General features: G+C 42.8%; 6 protein-coding genes across 6 annotated transcripts; 4 read left to right on the forward strand and 2 right to left on the reverse strand.

Annotated features, from left to right (window-relative positions):
• Positions 1–988: 988 nt before the first annotated feature.
• EAE97_011354 (uncharacterized protein) lies at positions 989–1,636 on the reverse strand (the record flags this gene model as incomplete). Its single annotated transcript, XM_038881869.1, has 1 exon — positions 989–1,636. The coding sequence occupies one exon, from the start codon at positions 1,634–1,636 to the stop codon at positions 989–991; it is 648 nt and encodes a 215-aa protein (XP_038727278.1).
• A 3,116-nt stretch (positions 1,637–4,752) lies between these two features.
• EAE97_011355 (uncharacterized protein) lies at positions 4,753–6,555 on the reverse strand (the record flags this gene model as incomplete). Its single annotated transcript, XM_038881870.1, has 3 exons — positions 4,753–6,299; positions 6,368–6,423; positions 6,545–6,555. 3 exons carry the CDS (start codon positions 6,553–6,555, stop codon positions 4,753–4,755), a joined length of 1,614 nt encoding a protein of 537 aa, XP_038727279.1.
• Positions 6,556–10,039: 3,484 nt separating this feature from the next.
• On the forward strand, positions 10,040–10,757 carry EAE97_011356 (uncharacterized protein; the record flags this gene model as incomplete). Its single annotated transcript, XM_038881871.1, has 3 exons — positions 10,040–10,132; positions 10,249–10,613; positions 10,694–10,757. The coding sequence occupies 3 exons, from the start codon at positions 10,040–10,042 to the stop codon at positions 10,755–10,757; spliced, it is 522 nt and encodes a 173-aa protein (XP_038727280.1).
• A 732-nt stretch (positions 10,758–11,489) lies between these two features.
• On the forward strand, positions 11,490–14,806 carry EAE97_011357 (uncharacterized protein; the record flags this gene model as incomplete). Its single annotated transcript, XM_038881872.1, has 2 exons — positions 11,490–11,752; positions 11,812–14,806. 2 exons carry the CDS (start codon positions 11,490–11,492, stop codon positions 14,804–14,806), a joined length of 3,258 nt encoding a protein of 1,085 aa, XP_038727281.1.
• Positions 14,807–16,167: 1,361 nt separating this feature from the next.
• EAE97_011358 (uncharacterized protein) lies at positions 16,168–17,196 on the forward strand (the record flags this gene model as incomplete). The annotated part of the gene is made up of 3 exons (XM_038881873.1): positions 16,168–16,525; positions 16,595–16,645; positions 16,721–17,196. The coding sequence occupies 3 exons, from the start codon at positions 16,168–16,170 to the stop codon at positions 17,194–17,196; spliced, it is 885 nt and encodes a 294-aa protein (XP_038727282.1).
• Positions 17,197–17,723: 527 nt separating this feature from the next.
• Positions 17,724–20,380, forward strand: EAE97_011359 (uncharacterized protein; the record flags this gene model as incomplete). The annotated part of the gene is made up of 3 exons (XM_038881874.1): positions 17,724–17,976; positions 18,096–20,059; positions 20,114–20,380. The coding sequence occupies 3 exons, from the start codon at positions 17,724–17,726 to the stop codon at positions 20,378–20,380; spliced, it is 2,484 nt and encodes an 827-aa protein (XP_038727283.1).
• Between the last annotated feature and the right edge of the window lie 691 nt (positions 20,381–21,071).

Here is a 21,071-nt window from a genome sequence, read left to right on the forward strand (position 1 = left end):
CTGCGATGACAACTACATCTTTACTCAAGTCTCCTGTACCACCACCACCAGACGCGCGTTAGATTTTCAGTCAGATGCAATATCTCTTCCATCATTGGTTGATCACCTCAAACTTCTTACCATACCATCAGTGAACGAGTCTTATATTCGATTGCCAAGCAGGCATCTCAAGATATCTCCCGTAAAGTTGTCTTGACATACGTATATGTGCTCTATTTACTTGTAGAACTAGCAAAGTCTACTTTCCATATCTACCAAATATCTACCAATTTAATGATCAATATCTATCTACCAAATATCTACCTATTTATTGATCAATATCCATCTACCTAATTCGATCCTTCGTAATCGCTCTCAATTTCCTACGTATACTTCGTACGTAGATATACGAAGGTCCGAAGCAAGACAGCATCCGCCCCCTGAAATAAAAACGGCGAGAGGCAACTTCCCATTGGTGTCGAACCAAGAAATTACATTGCTGGTCCGAGAGTCAAAGACAAAAGCCATTTGACGGTTGGAAACACTTGTTCAATACGGTGAGCGACATGTGAGCATCATGCAATAATTGAGGGGCTTGGTGGGGTAAAGCTTCAGATGATGATTACTTGTCTGCTGCTATCAACCAACTTGCATTTATGCATGAATTCGTTTTATATTGGGGATTCAACGTGTATTGTTTAACTTTTAACACTTATTTCAAATAAAGCTTTAAATGTTTAATTGTACATGTAATTTTCATGCATTTCCTATCATAAGCCCTCAGTGAGGTGGCAGGCAATCTTATTCCGAAAGTCCTGATGAAACTTCCCTCCCCCCTTAACAAGGTTGGGAGGATATCAATATCAATATCAATCTCCCGGCGTCATTCCCAAATGTCTAATCTACCAAACTCCAAAACTCCATCCCAGTTCATCCATGTGACGTAGTAACTCTCGCCATAACTCGTATCCCATCCCTCAATCGTTTTAACCTCATTGATATCTCATCCTCATGCTGCATTTGCAGCCTCCTCCCTCAATCCCCCAATCAAGACATCACAGGCATCCATATCTGCCGCATCAATCTTCTCACTGCTTCTTCCCAATTTGCCCAACTCTTCAGTCGCAGCATCCATTCCCTCCTGGAAATTTCGGATCGCACTACTCAAAGCATAAACAGCCTTTCTCCTAACATCCTTCTCCTCCTTCTCATTGACACACATCTTGACCAAAAGTGGCACACCTCCTTCCTTCAACATAGACTTCTGACTCTTCTCATTATTCTGCACTGCTGTTCCTATGCACCAAGCAGCCATTTTCCTGATTTCCTTTTCCTCATGTTCCAAAAACTCCAATAAAGGTTTCCATAACTCGAGTACCTCAATGTTGTTGGCATTATCGAGGTTCTCAATAAGTTGTTCGAAATTGTCAAATGCAATAACTTTGTCTTCAATAGTGACTTCGGGATCGGTAGATTGAACAGCCCATATGGAAGCCTTCATGAGGTCGGCATCACTGGGACCACCAAATAACACATTCATGGCATCCGCTGGGAGGGCTCTGGTTTGTGGAGGGGGTGCGTTAGGATCGGCGGCGGTGGCAGTAGAGTTCTCTACGCTCCATTTGAGGAGTTCGTTCATTGCTGGTGGCATGGCCATGATGGCAGATGTCTATATTCTTTCTAGAACTGAAAGTTTTGTAAATTCGTATGATCGAAAAGTCGAGAATCGGCAGGTGAAATTGCTTTGCGCCGAAAAGGTTTATAGTATATTGAACAAGAAAATATTTATTTCTCGAAAAAGAGTAGATGAGATCAAGAGAAGATTGTAATTTTGAGTAAGATCGTATCTAAAAAGTTTTCTTCTCTTTTGTATGAGATGACTATTAAATTTGTCTATTTATGTCTACTAACTTCGAGATGCTTCCAATCGAGACTTTTTTTTTGGCAGGGCACAAGGCAGAATTTTGGCGGTGGGAGAATGATGGCTTGCTTAGTCATATATTTTCTTTCACCAATAACAACCTTCTTAACAATCTTGAATTCCAGCCATACAATTGCAGCGCAGCTTTTGAGTATCGTATGGTTGATAGATCAATTATCTATTACTACCTACACGTTTGATTTCTTGACTTTCCTGCGTACTATTCCATATTTGGGAATCTGAAGTTGCTCTGTAAACACATTTCAATAAGATCTCGACATATTTCCTTGGGTCAGTCTTGAAGAGCTGCTCGAGTCTAATGTGGAAGTCTCCTTTGCATACAATAATATTTACTCGTACGGTACCATGAGGACTCTGGGCGCTCTACTGTTTCTATCAGCATCATTATGTAAAGTTACAATTTGATACCATCAGACAAGTGCTCAGAGCTCACTGGTCATACACAAACAACCTCAAGTCAAGCTCATGGAGTTGACGAATCTAAGAAAGCTCTCCTAACAGCCCACTCAAGACATGTACGCGATCAGTCATGCGAATCCCACGAACTACTGAATAAGATCAATAAATTGTTCATAAGCGCATTATTCCTGGTGGTTTGGGGGTACTCGCATTCATGGGGCTTTTGGATGAAGGAAGCGACGAGACGCCCTCACTTCTGTACCTAGCTTCGGACTGCCATTCACTCACAAAACAAGGCAAGCAAAAACTTGAACTTGCCTCCCTTTTCTTAGATAGCCCTGGAGGTAGCCACAGTTTTTTTTTATGATGGATACTTAAATCTATATTTCAATCGCTTAGCATCGTTCGCCAAAAACGCTTTTGTCTACAGTAAATCCCTTGATGACTGTAACCACGAACGTTTAAATTCGAGACCATCAAGAGACCAGAAACATTCAGATCTCATTACATAGTTCTCTGATGTTTCTGCTCATATTCATAATTTCATGTTTATCGACATGGAAAATACCAGTGAAGATATACTGATCGCCAGTAGTGAGACGACCACTCCTTAGTTATTGATTCCCTCCCAGTTTCCCCATTCTCATTTCATATCTATACACCTCACCTCATTGTAAAGAACGCATACCAACAAATCTACACAACAAATCTACAATCATACTCTATTCACCTTCATACACCTCTTTACAACGCCCCCTCCCCCTTTTAAATCTCACCAACTACTCGAGTAATTCCATTTCTCTTTAAGACGGTCTTCCAAAGTATTAGTTCCCAAACCCAAACTCGAACCTCATAATACTGCGAGTCAGTAATTGTACCCCATTCCCTCTCTCCCCCCTCTCTCCTCTCCCCTTTCCATCATCTTCTTTTCTATCTCCTAAACCCTATTTCCCCATTCCTCCTCTCTCCCCTCTCTTCCCGCCTCTCCTTCACACCCACATCCACACTCCAACTCTATCTCCATCTCCATCACAACCCATCCCACCCACTCTCCATACCCCTCCATTTACCCATACCCTCCCTTCTCTCCCCTCTTTCTCCTCTCTCCCACAATCACAACTACATCAACCACCTCAGCAACCACCTCAGCCAAACAAACCAAGATAAACCCTACACCATCCAACCCCCATCACCAACCCCAAACCATCCAACATCCAACATCCAACATCCAACATCCAACATCCAACATCCACCTCACCCTTCCACACCCCCAAACCAACTCCCCTCTGTTAATCCCAAGCCCCAATGAAGAGGCGATGAGGCAATAGAAAAAACAAAAACAAAACAAAACACAAAGATGAAGATGAAGATGAAGATGAGAAGGATAGTATGTCTTGTATATCTCATATATATCATATCACATTCAAAGTGAAGTATCACATTCAAAGTGAAATATCAGATAAAGATAATCCCCCCTTAAAGTTACAATAATTACAAAAACAATATATGTATATATCTATCTATCTATCTATCTACTACTAATATATATATATATATCTGCACTCACCCCCTATTCATCCAATCAATCATTTAATCATCCATCCAATCATCCATCCAATCCAATCATTTACACATCTATCTGTCTATCTCTTATTTTCCTTCCCTTCCCTTCCCTTCCCTTCCCTCCCTTCCCCTCCCTTCCCCTCCCTTACCCTCCTCACAAACACACTATCTCTTCCCCCTCTCTTCCCATTTCCCTCACTGCTTTCTTCCTTTTTCTTCCTTCCCACCTACTTCCTACTTCCCACTTTCTATTCCTCCTCTCTCTTTTATTCCTATCATCATCATCATCATAACCACCACCACACTACCCCTTCAAGCAGGTCTCAGAGGTCTATACTATCAAACCCATACCATATATACACACACATATCCTTCCCAATCAAAAACTATCAAAACCCTTTCACACATTTCAAGCATTCAACAACATGGAAGCGAGCAAGTAAGTAAGTAGTTGTTATTCATCCCTACTCCATCCACACACATCCCATCCACATACATCCAATTCCTACCTACACCCCCAACATTCTACCTACCCTCCAGCACCCATCGCAATCGCATATGAATTTTCGCTCGTCATACACACATCCACAAATATACGCTCTAACTACCCTTTTTCTCTCTCTCCCACAAACCATCCCTCAAACTGTATATTCATAAAGGAAGAAACTAGCTCACGGAACATTACATTTCCACGCAGCCATACATATCATGCCATTGAGACAAGATTGAAAAAAAAAAAAAAAAAAAAAAAAAAAGAATCTCAAATTTCTTATTATGAATCTCTACCAACGCACGCCCAAACGCCTCATGCAATGCGAAAGAATCCCCAAAATGCAACTAACAAACTCAATAGTATGTTGGCATTGGCATTAGATTTCAATTGTCTTCATCGCAGATTCATCATCAGCATGGGTTTCCTTCTCAGAAGTTCCTGAGACTAGTCCCAATCCTGTAACTTTTTCACCAGCCTTTTCATTTTCTTTGTTCTCGTTAGATGATTCGGATTCTATAAATGGTCGGTCCGAAGATTTGTTTTCCTCACTTGGTCTTGGGGTTTGGACATCGACAAGTTTCGTAGCGGGAATATCTATGGTGCTAACCTTCATTCCTGATCCGGAACCTTCTTCAGCAACTTGAGCTAAAGGACTTGATTTTCCATAACCAGGACGATTTGGACTTGGAATTGGTGAAGCTCCTGAGAAACGTTGCATAGAACGTCCGCGTGGCTCACCAATTTCGGCAGCTGGGCTTGCGTAAGGAGATCCAGACGGGGATCCTCCATTGCCATTGACGGGTGGCGCCGATCTTCTTCGCACATTCTTGCGCCCATACTTCTGATCCATTCTCCATCTTAAAATATCAAAGTAACCAGGTTCAACTTTTCCTGACTTGAATTCCTTCAATTTTAGCTCGTTGGTTTCTTCATCCACAAACCATTTACCACTGCCGAGATCATCTGCGACAGTAGCCAAGAAAGCGGACCATGATCGTGCGACGACATATTTGCAATCGTAATCGCGACCAAATAGAATAACTTGACCCCATTTACCAGCTGGTCCTGGTGCCAAATCAACTGCCAAATTGTTTCCACCCCAATCTCGAACGAGAGGAATCCAAGCGGGATGAGCGTAAACCTTTTGAATAGCATTAGGAGGTTGAGAATCCTGGCGGGCCAATAAATCTTGTCTCCAGTAGGGATTTTGTGCATTTGCAGGTTGCTTCGCTGACGAAGATGAGCTACCACCTAATGCCTTTGGTGGAATTGAAGGTCTATAAGAAGATGACTCTGTAAGATATTCCTGGTTGACCTTTTTCCAGTTTTCCCACTCTTGTACAATTTCTTCACAGTCAAGCAACATGGAGCCAAAAATAATTCCCGTAGGTAGACCACCACGTTCTTGTCCATCGTGAAGTTGCATCGATTCTCGAACTTCCATCGGAAGAGAACAGTCCAATTGATGCTCCAATTCATTCAAGTCATTGTTTGTGCATCCCTCGCAGAGTTGATCGAATAATTCTTCATAATTATCCTCGGCCCATCGATCGATTCTCTTCCAAGAGTGTCCAACTGGTGGTGGTGGAGGGAGACCCTCTTGGAAAGCTTGCAATTGAATTTCTCCTGGTGTAACATTCTCAAAATTTTCTTGCGTAGATTGTCGCTGAAGTGTAGATGATCTCATTCCTGGTGAATATGGGGATTGTGGACCTGGACTTGCAGGAGGAGCAAATGGCGAACTTGGGTAAGCATTGCCATTGAGTGCAGATGTCGATTGTCGACCTGCATCTTCAAAATAAGGGGAATTCAAATCTGCGCGTGATTCTGAAGCTGTTGTTGCAACTGAGGTTAAAGGTTCATGTCGACTTTGTGCGAGAGGAACATGCCCGCCAGTTCTATATGGAGAATCATACGACGAGTCTGGTTATTGGATTATTTTGGTTAGCAGAGAGATTAAAGTTTCTCGGGGAGTTTTGGTATCAACATACGACGATCATAACTGGTCATAGTATGCCAGAAAGATTTAAAGGCAGAGCCCAATGGGCTAAAGGGATCCAAGTTAGTATCATTCGCAGAATTATTTGAAGTCAATCGAATTGGAGGTGGGAGATAACCTTGATAACAGAGGATTCAGACAAAAAGGGGAATTTTGAATGATGACTTACTTTCCTGCCATGACTGGCGATTATTCAAGTATTGTTGTAAATACTTATTTAAATAACTCGATGAAACTTTCACAGTTTTGATAGCTGTTGTTGAGGAATTTCCTGAAGAGATTTGACGTGTGTAGGTAGGTGGTAATTTGGGTTGTTTTGTTTGTTGTTGTTGTTGTTGATATTGAGAGGTTATGCGCCGTGTGGAGAGGAGAGAGAAGAGATAGTTCTGGAGATATGGGTTTATTAAGGAGATGGAGATGCAGATGACGTTGGAATTGGAGTTGAATTGAATCGATAGATAGATAGGGAGGTTGAAAGATTGAAAGACTGGAAGACTGGGTGAGTGAGTGAGTGGTGGTGGTGAGTGGTGAGTGGTGAGTAGTAAGTAGTAAGTAGTAAGTGGTAAAAGGTAAATAAGTGGTGGTGGTGGTGAGTAAGTAAAGTGGTAAAGTCGTGAAAAAGATTTATCAAATCGCGGTTTGATTTGATTACTTTTATTGTAAACTTATTACACTTATTTCACTTATTACACTTATTACACTTATTTCACTTATTACCTAGTACGTACACTACAATCTGCACCTAAAGTCTTTGCCCTGAATTTGGTGTATGGTAAGTTTATACTACCTAGTACTTCCTTCCCTGAAACCCGCCCTTGGTCCTCCTTGGTCCTCCTGGTCTCCTGTTCTGGTCTCCTGGTCTGGGTGGTAATAAGTGAGTTTATCAATCAATCCCATCAATCAGTCATCCAATCCCAACGTCAAGAGAGCTGACTAGCCGAAATTTGGGTGGGACCCTTGAGAAAAAATGCCGATAGTGAGCGAGCGCGATAAGTACAGAAGAGATTGGAGATGGGAGGGAGAAAAAAAGGAGAGAAGGTGGATGTGGTGACGAGGTGTTGATTGGTATTGGTAGTGATATGTATACATGTGTGTATTTATATGTATCTGTGTATATATGTATCTGTGTATATATGTGTATGTATAGGTGTCTATATGTGTATATGTAGACAGGTGTACCGAGATTGGTATAAACAATAAAGAAGGACTAGAAGAACTATCGAGGGGATCTAGAAGAAGAGTCGAAGAACTAGAAAAACTATAATAGCTAGAAGAAATCTTGTACTGTACTTCTTCTTTCAATCTCATGATTCTCATCCACTCAATTCAACATTTATAGTGCATATTGTGATATCTAATATATCAAAAGCCGAAGCACTCAACAGTAGTGAATCATTCGTTTGAATAGTGGCTTATTTCATGCATGTTTGGGGTATCCATACGTGTATTAAATACTATATATGGAGAAGTAAAATAAATAGATAATTCGTTATCGTTTCAAAAGGAGTTAGTCAAAAGGGGATTCTTTCTATCTACCTTCCTGCCGTACATACATACAATCCTTTGTTCGATGACGACGGGAACAATGGCAAAAAAGAAAAGAGTGCATTCAGTCTATAGACAATGCTATCCGAGATTCTCAGTAGATCAAGATAACGATGTTGGCGATATCCCATATGCATCAATGGCAAGTCATGATACCATATGATAATTGCAGATTACTACTCTTATGAGATTGGCTTAATCGCATTGTATCTGATGTCTGAATCGTTCCATCAAAATAGACAGAAGCCCAACATTAAACTCAGATGGATGATACCTCCAAGTCAAAAATACAGTCAGCTAGCCTATCTCTGCTATTCGATATTCTATTCTTGAACTTTTGATTCATATGCAACGCTTCGCCACGAGTTTAACACACACACACGCATGCAAACTAATCGAGTGCTGCTGAGGATATATATTGTGGTAAATACCAATCAATCACATATCATACCATGAAATCCTTCAAAATCCACATTGGTCCAACAGTCTTACTCTCACTCTGCCCCAAAGTCTCCAATTCGATTCTAGATGTCCATTTCATCTTGCCATCAAATTTCGCTTGCGTCGCTCCCTGAACCCCCTAGATCCCTGAGTATGTATCATTATGGGGGTTTCCCTTTGAGTCTCCACCGCTAATTCATTCTTTCCTACTTGCATGACATCTCCGGAAAAGGGGAAGTCTATGTAAGTTCACCAGGATTACCATTATCAGAGGGGTAATCTCAACATATCAATCTTATAATCTCGTCACAGACTGATGAATATTGTACAAAGTACAGTACCGATATATGCTTGGCGAATGGTATATCAGCATTCAGATATTTACCCGTCATCAAAATCAAGAATTCGAGGTATCACAAAACCGTTGATCAATCAATATTAACCTCAACTTCTAGTCATACCATTTATTGCCTGTGAAACAAGAAAAGGGAACGAAGGCTTCTTCAGGGCTGAGAATTTACGACTAAAATACATATTACTACCAACTGTTGGCGGCGTAGCAACACACGTACACATATTTTCAAGCCTTGGTCTTCCCTATCCTCACCACACATTACAAAGTCTTACAAAGTATTCATCTCGTTATGTATCTATTAAAGTTAATTTCATCCAAGGTCAAAATTAACCTCGCGTGGCTTCGTTTCAAATCTTATAACCATACATTAGCTTCCTATAAACCTGCATCTTGCGCTCCCCGTGCAACGGAACAAGCACAATCAGACATTTGATATCATTCCATCCAATAATCTAGTCGCGATCAATCATCCCTTTAGCTCCTTAAAACCTTGGCGAGTCGACCTCCCAAACGACCGTGGGGTTACACGGGATGATTGGCTTTGGCTGGGGATTGTATTGATCGTTGGGAAATAAACTCATTAAGGCGCCAGACGGCGCATGGCAAATCGTTTGGAGGGGAAGCTGGAGAGGGCTGATGAGGCTGGTGGGATATGTCATGTGGTGATGGCTTTCGATGTCACAGTTGTTTCACGGCTAAAGTGGTTGATTGGACGGAGGAGGTGTTTTCACAATCGAAAGTTTCAAGGCTGTGGAAAAGGGAAGAAATGTCCTTGATATGCAATGCGGTTATTTAGCTTTTATCTTTTTATAACCAGCATTGGGTATTGAGTTGGATCGGACTCGTCTATCTTTTGGGTATATTCAACTCATACCGTAGATACTTTTCTTGAGTAGCAATCATGTTCAGAATTTGAGACTGAAGAGAACTTTGGATTCGCCACATTATCTCATAATCACTGCCTCAGCATAAATACCCAATATACACAAAACTAGAACGACGACCCCAATCCAGGCAAACCTCTAACACGGCACGTGATTATCACACTCTTATTAATGTAAGCGCGCGGCGGTAGCGGGCTTGGCTGAAGCTATCATTGCGCAAGCTTGACTGTTATTCAAACAGCTACCCAGCTAATCATATCGCAACACCAACAACAATATCCATCTACAAATTTGAAACGAGTTGCGCCATCGGTCGATACATATTGTTCGACAAGAAGTAATTGCCAAATTGAGCGCCAAAGGATAAATCTAGAGAAGGCGGAGCGAAAGGCAAGAAAGTAACGGTCAAGGAGCAGATAATCGGAATCGCAAAGTAATAATGTCGGAAGAACGCCTTTGGAAATTCAGAAAGCCGGAATGGATGAATAGTGCCACGGCGAAGGGGGCTGGTGTATATGCTGCGGGAGCTCTGGTATGATGGCCTCACAATCTCATGCTTTGTGTTTGTTATTGCGATTTCACGAGAGAGCTCGATCATCTGCGACTGATTTGTGTTTCAAATGCCTCCACTGACACACCTACAAATAGTTCTCTCTCTCATTCTTCATCCTTCTCGATGCGGCTCTTTGGTCCAAGTCGGCCCTCAATGGGTCTGATCCCCCAATTCACATCACATTTATCGATTGGCTCCCACTCATCTTCTCTTCTCTCGGAATGCTCATTATCAACTCAATCGAAAAGTCCCGACTCTCCGCGGACTCCTTCTCTTACAGTGGAAGTGGTGTCGCTTGGAAAGCAAGAGTAGTTCTATTCTTAGGGTTTGCTAGTTTGGCTGGAGGATTGGCTGGAGGTATCACCGTGCTGGTTTTGAAGTATGTAGTGCCTGGTGCACAATGGCCTACTTTGGGAATGGGCGTTGCAAATGTAGGAGCAAATGCTGGGGTTATGTTGAGGTAAGTTCTACAGTTTAGTCTGGTTGGAAGCATGGGCTTCGTGGCGGAACGATAAGGAGTTGGAGGCTAACATCACTTAGTTCGGTGGTCCTTTGGATCTCGCAAAATATTGAGGACGAGTATTCCTATAACCTCGCCCTTTAAGAGAATCTATCATCTGCAAAGGTTTTGGCATAGATTGATGAGATGTGTAAGGTTAGAAAATGCGGAACATGATGGTATATGGGTATGAAGAATGAACGGACAAGGAAGGGCCCATGATGAAGAATGATCAAATGCTTTTAGAGCATCACTTGTATTTTAAGGGACATGGGAATCTGTTAGCGATATAATCTTGAATCTCTATCTGGTGTTGGTGATAACATTCTGACTTCTTGGAGAATATGTGACCATTGCTTCGACGTTCTCGCATGATAGACACTTAATGGATACGATTGATCTTTCCAATCAACGAGATCTGTCTCCGCATTGAAGACAAATACCGTTCTGTCAACACCTAGATACAGATATGCCATAATGGCTTACAAGCTTCCCATAGGTAGATTTAAGAAAGTATGGGGATTTCCCGAGCTAGAAGTAGCTCTAACGAATCGGCAGCCGAGAAACACTTCGAAAAAAAATAGCTCATCTTGAAGCTTTATGCACATCATTCATCATTTCTCTACTTTCAATTGAATGATTTGTCCTCAATAATATTTTTTCTTTTCTACACAAACATAGGTGTTCAATTGATGGCTTCATAATATTTTACTTAGGAATAGTTATATCTTTATATTTGATAATTGAAGAACCTAAAATCTTCTGGGAGTGTCCATCCCAATTAAGATCTTATCATTTTAATAAGGGCGAATCAAAGAGCTGCGAGCTCAAGCAAAAATGGTGAAGACTGTAGATCCAAAGCCAGCACCTGGCGCCCATGATTCGCTCGCAGCACAATATGCGAGAGCAAAAGCGCGCAAGGAAGCTCAGGAACAGGCACTAAGAGAGGGGAAGAAGCTGGATAAGGATGGGAACATAATACAACCTAAAGTACCAAAAGTACCCAGGAAGAAGGATAAGAAAGATGAGTTGAACGAGGCAAAGAGAGATAAATGGAGAAGGGAGTGGTGGGCAGTTGGAGGATGGTGGGCTTGGCTGGCGTAAGTTTCTCTTAAGGCGGGCTGTGGAGGGGCATTGTGCTAATATATGTAATGTATAGAGTTATGCACGCCGTGGGAATTTATTACTTCACAAAGGGTTTCCTACTTACACGATTGGTTTTGGAAGAATCATCTACCTGCGCCGAACCACCAATTGCGAGAAGTGTTGATTATAAAGGAGCCGGTACACCGGAGGGAGGATGTTGGCATCCAAAGACATTCGACAGGGCTGTGGTAGTGATTGTGGATGCGTTGCGCTACGATTTCACGGTACCGTTTGCGGGTGACGATTCACAGGCCTTTCACAATGCATTACCATTCTTGTACGAAACTGCGCGCAGAGAACCAAACAAGGCTTTCTTATTGCCTTTTATCGCGGATCCACCTACAACCACATTGCAAAGATTAAAGGGGCTTACGACCGGAACACTCCCTACATTTGTGGATGCGGGTTCGAACTTTGCAGGTACCGCGATTGAAGAGGATAATCTTTTGGGTCAATTGAAGGATGCTGGAAAGAAGATTGTACATCTGGGTGATGATACATGGACTGCGCTGTTCCCTGGATACTTCGAACCGAATATCAGTCGTGCATATGATTCTCTCAATGTTTGGGATTTGCACACGGTTGATAATGGGGTTACGGAGCATATCATGCCATTACTCGCGAAAGAGAAGAAAGCTGAATGGGACGTTATGTTTGCCCACTACTTGGGTGTAGACCATGCGGGCCACAGATATGGACCAAATCATCCGGCTATGACGAGCAAGTTACAGCAAATGGATATTATGATCCGAGGACTCGTGGAGAAGCTTGATGATGATACTTTATTGGTCATCATGGGCGACCATGGCATGGATGGCAAAGGTGATCATGGTGGAGAGAGCGACGATGAAGTTGAAGCTGCATTGTGGATGTATTCTAAGAAAGGAATATTCGGTCGCACAGATCCAGCTTTTGCATCGCCACCACAAAACGCAAAGACACGTCCGGTCAATCAAATCGACTTGGTACCTACACTTGCACTGCTTTTGGGTTTGCCAATTCCTTTCAATAACCTCGGAAAGCCTATCGAAGAAGCTTTTGCAGGCAAGAAAGGCAATGCATGGGAAAATTTGGCAAATGTGGCTAGAATGACAGCTGCTGGTATCAAGAGATACCAACGTGCATACTTTGATGCTCGAGGTATTGAAGAGAGCACTATTGATGGTTCTCCATCTGCTCTTTGGTTGTCAGCCGAAAAATTTCAGGGTTCTAAATCATCTCAAAAGTCTACTGAAATTTACCATGCATTTACTGCCTATCAAACAGAGACTTTGCGAATTTGTCGAGATCTCTGGGCACGGTTTGATGTTCCTAGTATGATTTTGGGTATTTGCATTCTTGCTGCTAGCGTATTAGCCTTGGTATTGTATGCCAATGGTAATGCTAGTGATGGCAATGAACCTGAATCAGCGGATCTTGACGAAGCTCAAGCCAAATTGGAACTCGAAGCTTATGCAAAGGGAGAAAGAGATATTGGAGATGAGGAAATCAATCCAAACTTGCTTTTTTCGATTTCTCTGGCCTCTGCTGTTGGTGGTGCTGTGGGACTGGCTCTTTGGACTATGAAAGCCACCATTTTGGAAGAAGTTATTGAGGGACAAGTTATTGAATTGAGTCTAAATGGTGCTGTCATCGGTGGACTTATTGGAGCTCTCCTGTCATTGATGAATATTGGCAATCCCTTCCCAAAAACATTCTGGGGTTGGATGGCAACCGTCTTCACAATTAGTCAGTCGATTGGCTTTGCCTCAAATTCCTACACTATCTGGGAAGACTCCATCTTGTTGTTTTTCATTACAACTTTCGGAGTCGCTGGTGTTGTTTCTTCGCTTAGACAGTCGGAAGTACGCAGCCGCACTTTGGGAGTGTATCACTCTCTCGTGTTTATGGGTCTTGCTTGGATTGCTTCGTACTCTAAGCTGTGCAGAGAAGAACAGATGCCTTATTGTAGATCTACATACTATGCCTCTGCCACATCGTCAACTTCTGCTCCTTGGCAATTACTTATTCCATTCTTTTTCGCAATCTCCTTACCGGCATTCATCAAAGCTTACTATGCAACTAGTCTTTCCTATGAAGGGTTTGCGCCACTCTGGATTGATGGAGCTTTTAGATTCGGGCTCTTCCTCATTGCTATCTTCTGGACTTTAGATGCCGCTGATGACGGAAATTGGTTACCTGACTTTTATGAAGGTGCCTTGAAAGCTATTCGAGTACCGATTGCTCAGACAGTTCTTGCTATGGTTGTGGGTGCTGGGTCTGTTGCGTTCTATCTTGCACCACCTTGTATCGCTATTGGTACTGTTTCGATCGGTGATCTTCTACCTCCTGGAGCCCCTAAACAACAAGGTACTCGGGTCATGATTCTTGGCTATGGCAATACTCATGGTGCTCGATACTTCCTTCTTGTTACCAACGTGCTTCTAGCAGTACTCATGATTCAAAAGCCTGTGGGATTCGGTGCTCTTTCTCTCATGTCTCTCCAAATTCTTTCGCTAGTAGAGTTTCTCGATCTCAACTCCTTGACCAATTCTCCTATTGGGCCAATCATGCTCGCCATCCTGGGCTCCTTCCACTTCTTCAAAACTGGTCACCAAGCTACTCTTTCTTCTATCCAATGGGAATCCGCGTTTATTCCTCTCCACACAATTCGCTACCCTTGGTCTCCATTACTCGTCGCTCTCAATTCATTCGGTCCTCAAATCCTTGCCGCAACCGCAGTTCCCCTCATTGTCTTCTGGAAACAACAACCAAAGAAGATGGGACTCTTGAAGACAGTTACCGCTGCTTTGGCATGGCATATTCTCTACTATGCAGTCATGGCATTGGCTACTACCATGTGGGCAGGTTGGTTGAGAAGACATCTTATGTTGTATCGCATCTTTAGCCCGAAATTCATGATGGCGGGTGCTGTGCTTGGGGTGGTGGAGTTAATTACTTTGACGGTTGTGTTGGTGGGGACTAGGTGGAATGTTGCGGGTGTGTTGAATGTTTTTGGTTGGCCTTGAGGGGGAGGTTGTTTTGGAGGAAGGGGATGGATGGGATTGAAATCTTCAATGTTGTGTAGAGATAGTTGGAAGAAGGAGATTCATGAGGGGATGGGTGGATGGATATGATGAATGGGTGTTTTTGAATAGCATAGCGTTGGCATGGTATGGTATTATTTCTGGGTGTAGGGTAAATGGAAAATCCATCAGAATTAGAATAATATATTTGTTTATCGATTATTGATCGTCTCATCAATGCGTATTGTGGGAAATTTGTAGTTGTGGAGTGTAGTGTAAAGGCACCTCAGATCTTGATGGTACTGGGCATCTATGTATACGAATATGAGTAGAGGTGCTAAGTTTGGAAATACTAATGAAATGATGAATATGGCTGACTACATGATTACAACCTGCGGGCTATCATTTTGCGTGGGTTCGAAACTCTGCTTAGGTATTGAGCTGTATCTGCACAGTCAAACGAGGATTGGATGGTGAGTAAGGTCAGAGGGCTTGAGATTGAGATTGATCTCGGTGGAAGGGATGGTGATACTAGGAGACATTTCGAGCTTGGAGATGTGCAGAGAGGTGAGGGTGTGGTATGGATGGGTATGGGTATGGGTATGGGCGGGGATGTGAAGCGAAGGGGAGGAAGAAAGGAAGGGGTTTTTTCGGGAGGGGGGTTGGTGTTGTAGTATTGTAGTGTTGAGTGATGAGATGGGAGGGGATGAGATGGGAGGGGATGAGGATCTATATCATATACCGTACATGCTGACCTCGTGAGGTAGTGGAGTGGTAGTAGATTTTCTCTTTGTCTTCAGTCTCATATGCTATGAATGGATCTTGAGGGTCTCGGGGATACTTGATAACAATAACCACGCTTTTCTTTAGCTGGACCCCTAGACATGCATCCATTTATTTGATTTCTATTAGGTATCTCGGCGCATCTTTTTCGCGGGATACTTTTCGTGTGTAGATGAGAGAGATGGGAAAGCTTGTGGAGGATTGATGCTTGGGAGTATATCGTTTAATGACTGAGGGTTCTGAGATTTTTATTTGGATGTTCGGATAGGTTGAGAGATTCATTTCTGTTTTCGGATCACTACTAAATTAAAAATCGGGCGTAAAGTGCGAAAGTTGAAGGGTCTAATAGATGTGCAACGTAAAGTTGGAGGTACGGTATCATGTGATTTGGAACCAATTAAAATTTGATCCGAGGTGATACGGCGCGATACGGTTTTGTCGCGAAGAGCTAATAAGTGTGTTTGTTAACTATAGCTTCTACATTTTTTATTTTGCTTCATAAACAACGATAATTTCTTTGCGTCGAATTGGATTGGATTGAACATTTTGAGAAAGAATTAAAACTTGACAATTTATTCACGATGTCGGATTTACCAAGAAGAAGACAACGTCCTGATAGTACCAAAATGTGGGAGGAAAGCGAAAGTCGTGGGTCTGCTCGAGACCGAGATGAGACAAATGATCGAGGAGATCGACGCGATGAGAGAAATCGCAATCATGATCGCAGTCGCAGGGATAGAAGCAGATCGCCGCGCGATTCGAGAGATCATAGACGCAGTTCGTACAGAGATCGAGAGAGGGAACGAGACCGCGGGGAGAGGAGAGATGAATATCGGGATGGGCGAGGTGGTGACCGGAATAGGGATTATCGGGAAAGAAATGAGGAGAGGTCGGATAAGAGAGAGGGCCATCGAAGAGATGTGCCGGATAGGACTAGAGGTGAGATTATGCCAAATGCGCTTTCGCAGACGGCGTTTGCGTTGAGAGGTAGATCTAACGTTGAACAAGATGATACTCGACAATCTCGAGGAATTGATGAGGAGAGAAATGGGAGAAAAGGTATGTTTCCATCTGATCTAGAGCAGGATGGAGCATTTGTACTTGCCATCAGAACACTGTCTAACACGCCTCAAGACAATGAGCGATCATCAGGAGAGAAATCAAATGAACGAGCAAGATCTAGGAGTCCGCGGCGCGACGACGAGCGAGATTATAAAGAAGATAGAGGTAGCGAGAAGACACGAAATAGCGAATATGTGGACGACGCTCCACAACCAGTCAGCTTCAGTATTGGGGCCAGTCATGCAAATACAGCTACAGCTCAAGATCACGATCGGATGGATGTTGATGGTGGAAACAAGAAGACGTCACGGCACAAGAAAAAAATTGAGGAGGAAGAGGAAGAAGAGGACGATGATATTGTGGTTGAGGATGATGGAATGGCAGCCATGCAGGCCATGATGGGTTTTGGGGGCTTCGCAACGACACAAAATAAACAGGTAGCAGGAAATAATGTTAGTGCTGTGAGGAAGGAAAAGAAGACACAGTATCGTCAATACATGAATCGGGTTGGAGGATTTAATAGACCTCTGAGTCCGAGTAGGGATTAAATGAGGAGCAAAGGAGTGTAAGAATAAGTCATGGCAAACAGGCCAGATGAGGGGTTACATATTGAGAGAGGGGCAGGCTGTATGAATTTGTAGATTTGTGGAGTGAAGATTGGCAAATTGGTATTAATACATGACCACATGATATCCGGGGAGTTATCAACCTTGTTCATTGGCACTCTTTTGAGCGTTTCCCCATACCTAGATAGTTGAGAGGATAAATACTCAGGAACACTTTCCCGATCACCGGAAACATAATTCATTTATCCGTAAGTTTCGGCCCGTGTCTCTATCCGTGCTTTGAATATTTGGACCAATAACCATATGGAATCATGGAGCCTTCCCTGCAGCCTCGCGCCACAGGCTGATCGCAACGCAATCTATCCACAAATCCGCAACGGTGTTCTTTGGACATCACGTCCTATGATTTCTCTCATAAAAGCCTTTTTTCCTTTTCTTCATCATAAGTTAAGTATCCAGATTGCCAGTTCTGGATCTTGACTTTTTGTTTTCTTCAATTGGGGAAAAATATGACGCCTGTCACATTGCGGCCCGTAACCGCTCTGGTAGCAGTCCTTTCGCTGTTGGGCACCTCTGTCCACGCGGCTGAGAAACAAGATGTGGGCATTGTGACGACGGAAATCGCGCGAGAACAGAATAGTAGTTTACTATGGGGTGCTTACAAACCGAATCTGTATTTTGGGGTTCGTCCGAGGATTCCCAAAAGTTTTACCGGAGGCTTGATGTGGGCGAAGGTGGATAATTTCGTGGATGTGCAACATAGTAAGTTTTGTGTTTTGTGGGAGGTTTGGAGGGTGGGAGTTTTGGAGTTGTTGTTGTTGTTGTTGTTGTAATGATGAGGAGGAAGATAGGGGAATCATGGCTAATTGTATCATTTGTAGACTTTAGACATACTTGCGAGCAAGGTGATGGTATGAGAGGGTATGGATGGGAGGAATTCGATGCTCGCAATGGCGGGAAACAAACTATGTACGATGAGAGCAATGGTATTGATATCAGCACTTTCTTCGTCAAGTCCCCCGGGGGAAAACATGGCGGAAACTGGGCGACGAGAGTGAGGGGTAAGGTTAGGGATGGGTCGCCTGCAGATTTGAAGACAACGATGATCTTCTACGCTTCTCTGGAGGGATTGGGAAGTTTGACGGTTGCGAATGAGCAGGATGATTTGGGGTTCGAGGGAGAAGTCAATTTCAATGGTGATTCGGATGGCTTGGGCGAATATAAGATTACGGTTACTCCTGGTCGGGGCTACCATCCTGCTTCGGATCATCCGTCTTATAAGGAGAAGCCGTTGGATAGAACTTTTGTTCACTCTCTTACACTTGATGAGAAGTTACTCTGGGCTGCCAAGCCTCATTTGTTCGGCAAGTTGAAGGAGCAAATCGATGAATATCTTGGAACTTACGGAGAAGATAATGCTCCTCCTCCATATCAAATCTATACCGTCTCACACGCACCAGATGAAGGAAACTTCCATTTGGTTCAGAAAGTCTTTGAGGGAGATTTTGAATTCGATATCATTTTCAACAGTGCATCGGCGGAGAAGGAACTTTCTAGTCAAGAAATCTCGAGATTGATTGGCGAAAATAGTGTTTCCTTCTACAACAGATTTATTTCTACATTCGATCTGCAGCCACCTTTTGATATTGAGAGTCTTCAAAGATTTTCGAGTAAAATGTTCTCAAACTTGATTGGTGGTCTTGGATACTTCCATGGAGATTCGGTGGTTGATCGTTCATATGCTGAGGAGTATGAAGAGAGCAACGAGGGCTTCTGGGAAGAAGCAGCAGCAGCGAGGGGACGAAGACAAGAAAAGCTGGAAGGTCCATCTGAGCTTTTCACTACCGTTCCATCTCGACCATTCTTCCCTAGAGGTTTCCTCTGGGATGAAGGATTCCACCTTCTTCCGATTGCCGACTGGGATATCGATCTTACTCTTGAGGTTGTCAGAAGCTGGTTCAATCTTATGGATGAAGATGGATGGATTGGTAGAGAACAAATTCTTGGTGCTGAAGCTCGCAGCAAGGTTCCCGTTGAATTTCAAACACAGTATCCTCATTATGCCAATCCACCCACACTATTCTTCATCATCGATGCTTTTATTAGCAAGCTTGGTGCACTAAATGGTACTTCGCCAGAAGCAAAGGAGCAGCTCAGCCAAGAACCTTCAATCTACTCGGCGTATTTGAAGAATCCAGAAGCTGGTCTTCAATATCTTAACGAGCTCTATCCTAAGCTCAAGAAGCACTACTACTGGTTCCGCAAAACTCAAGCCGGAGATTTGAAATCTTATGACCGTGATGCATTTAGTTCGAAGGAAGGTTATAGATGGAGAGGTCGAACACCACAGCATATTCTTACTAGTGGTCTCGATGATTATCCTCGTCCTCAACCACCTCATCCAGGAGAGTTACATGTTGATTTGATGTCCTGGATGGGTATGATGACTAAATCTCTCAAGAACATTGCTAGTCTCCTCGGCATGGCAGATGATGTTGCTGAGTTAGCTACCATCGAAATAGCTATCCATCACAACATTGATGATTTACACTGGAGCGAAAAGGAAAAATGCTATTGCGATGCTACGATTGATGATTACGAAGAACATCAATTGGTTTGTCATAAGGGATATGTTTCTCTCTTTCCTTTCCTCACAGGTCTCGTTGATAAGGATAGTGATAAATTGGGCCACATTCTTAATTTGTTGGGTGATGAAGAGGAATTGTGGAGTGAACATGGTATTAGATCTTTGAGCAAGAAAGATTCGTTCTATGGAACAGATGAAAATTACTGGAGAGGTCCTATTTGGATGAATATGAATTTCTTGGCCGTTTCTCAATTACTTGTAAGTTTCCCCTTCCTGATGATTCCTTAGCCGAAAATGCTAATCCTTTCATAGAAATACGCACAAATTCCTGGCCCCCACCAAGAAAAATCTAAAGATCTCTACACCCGACTCAGGTTGAATCTTATCAAGACGGTCTATGATAGTTGGCAAGAAACCGGATTTGCGTGGGAACAATATAATCCTGAAACGGGAGTGGGACAGAGAACTCAACATTTCACCGGGTGGACGAGTTTGGTGGTTAAGATTATGGGGATGCCGGATTTGAGTGGAGGGGCTTTTGAGGCGGAGAAGGGGGCGAAGGTTAAGGATGAGTTGTGAGGGGTTGTGGGAGATACATGGGTAGGGGGGTGAGAATCTTGTGAAATAGAAGAGTGCTGAAAGTGGACGAAATGAGAGGGACATTAAAAGGAATATGATTTGATTTGATATGATTTGATATGATGAGATTTAGAAGGGTGTCATATAACATAGATACGTACTTGTGGTGTTGTATTGTGCGCATGTATGCATTTAGTATTGTATAGTACAGTATAGTATAGATATTTATCATCTTACATACCTAGATATGTGGTAGGTAGGTAGGTGGTAAAACCGAAGGCAAAGTTTACTATTTAGGTATCTAATCTAGATTCTGGAATCAAGATTAACATTTTTGAGGATTGTGAGAATTTTGAGGATTTTGAGGATTTGATATTGTGTACGTTGTATATTTTGTACGTGTCGTTTTGAGGGTATGAAAGTGGGAAGATAGGAGAGGAGAGGGGGAGAATGGAAGACTGGGAGAATGTGGGTTTGACTATGTTGCTTGCATTTGCTTGTACATAAATCTTGTGTATGTATATGTATGTATATGTGTATGTACTGTACAATGAGACTTCTTTCTTTCTAACTTTCTAACTTGCCATGTGAGAACGGATTAATGGATGAATGGATGAATTTGCAGATGAGAGGATGGGGGTTTGGGGGTGGGGGTTTGAAATACGCGAGCACAGTGAGGAATGATATATGT

Source organism: Botrytis byssoidea (assembly GCF_014898295.1).
Source record: "Botrytis byssoidea strain MUCL 94 chromosome Unknown BBYS_036, whole genome shotgun sequence".
NCBI lineage: Eukaryota > Fungi > Ascomycota > Leotiomycetes > Helotiales > Sclerotiniaceae > Botrytis > Botrytis byssoidea.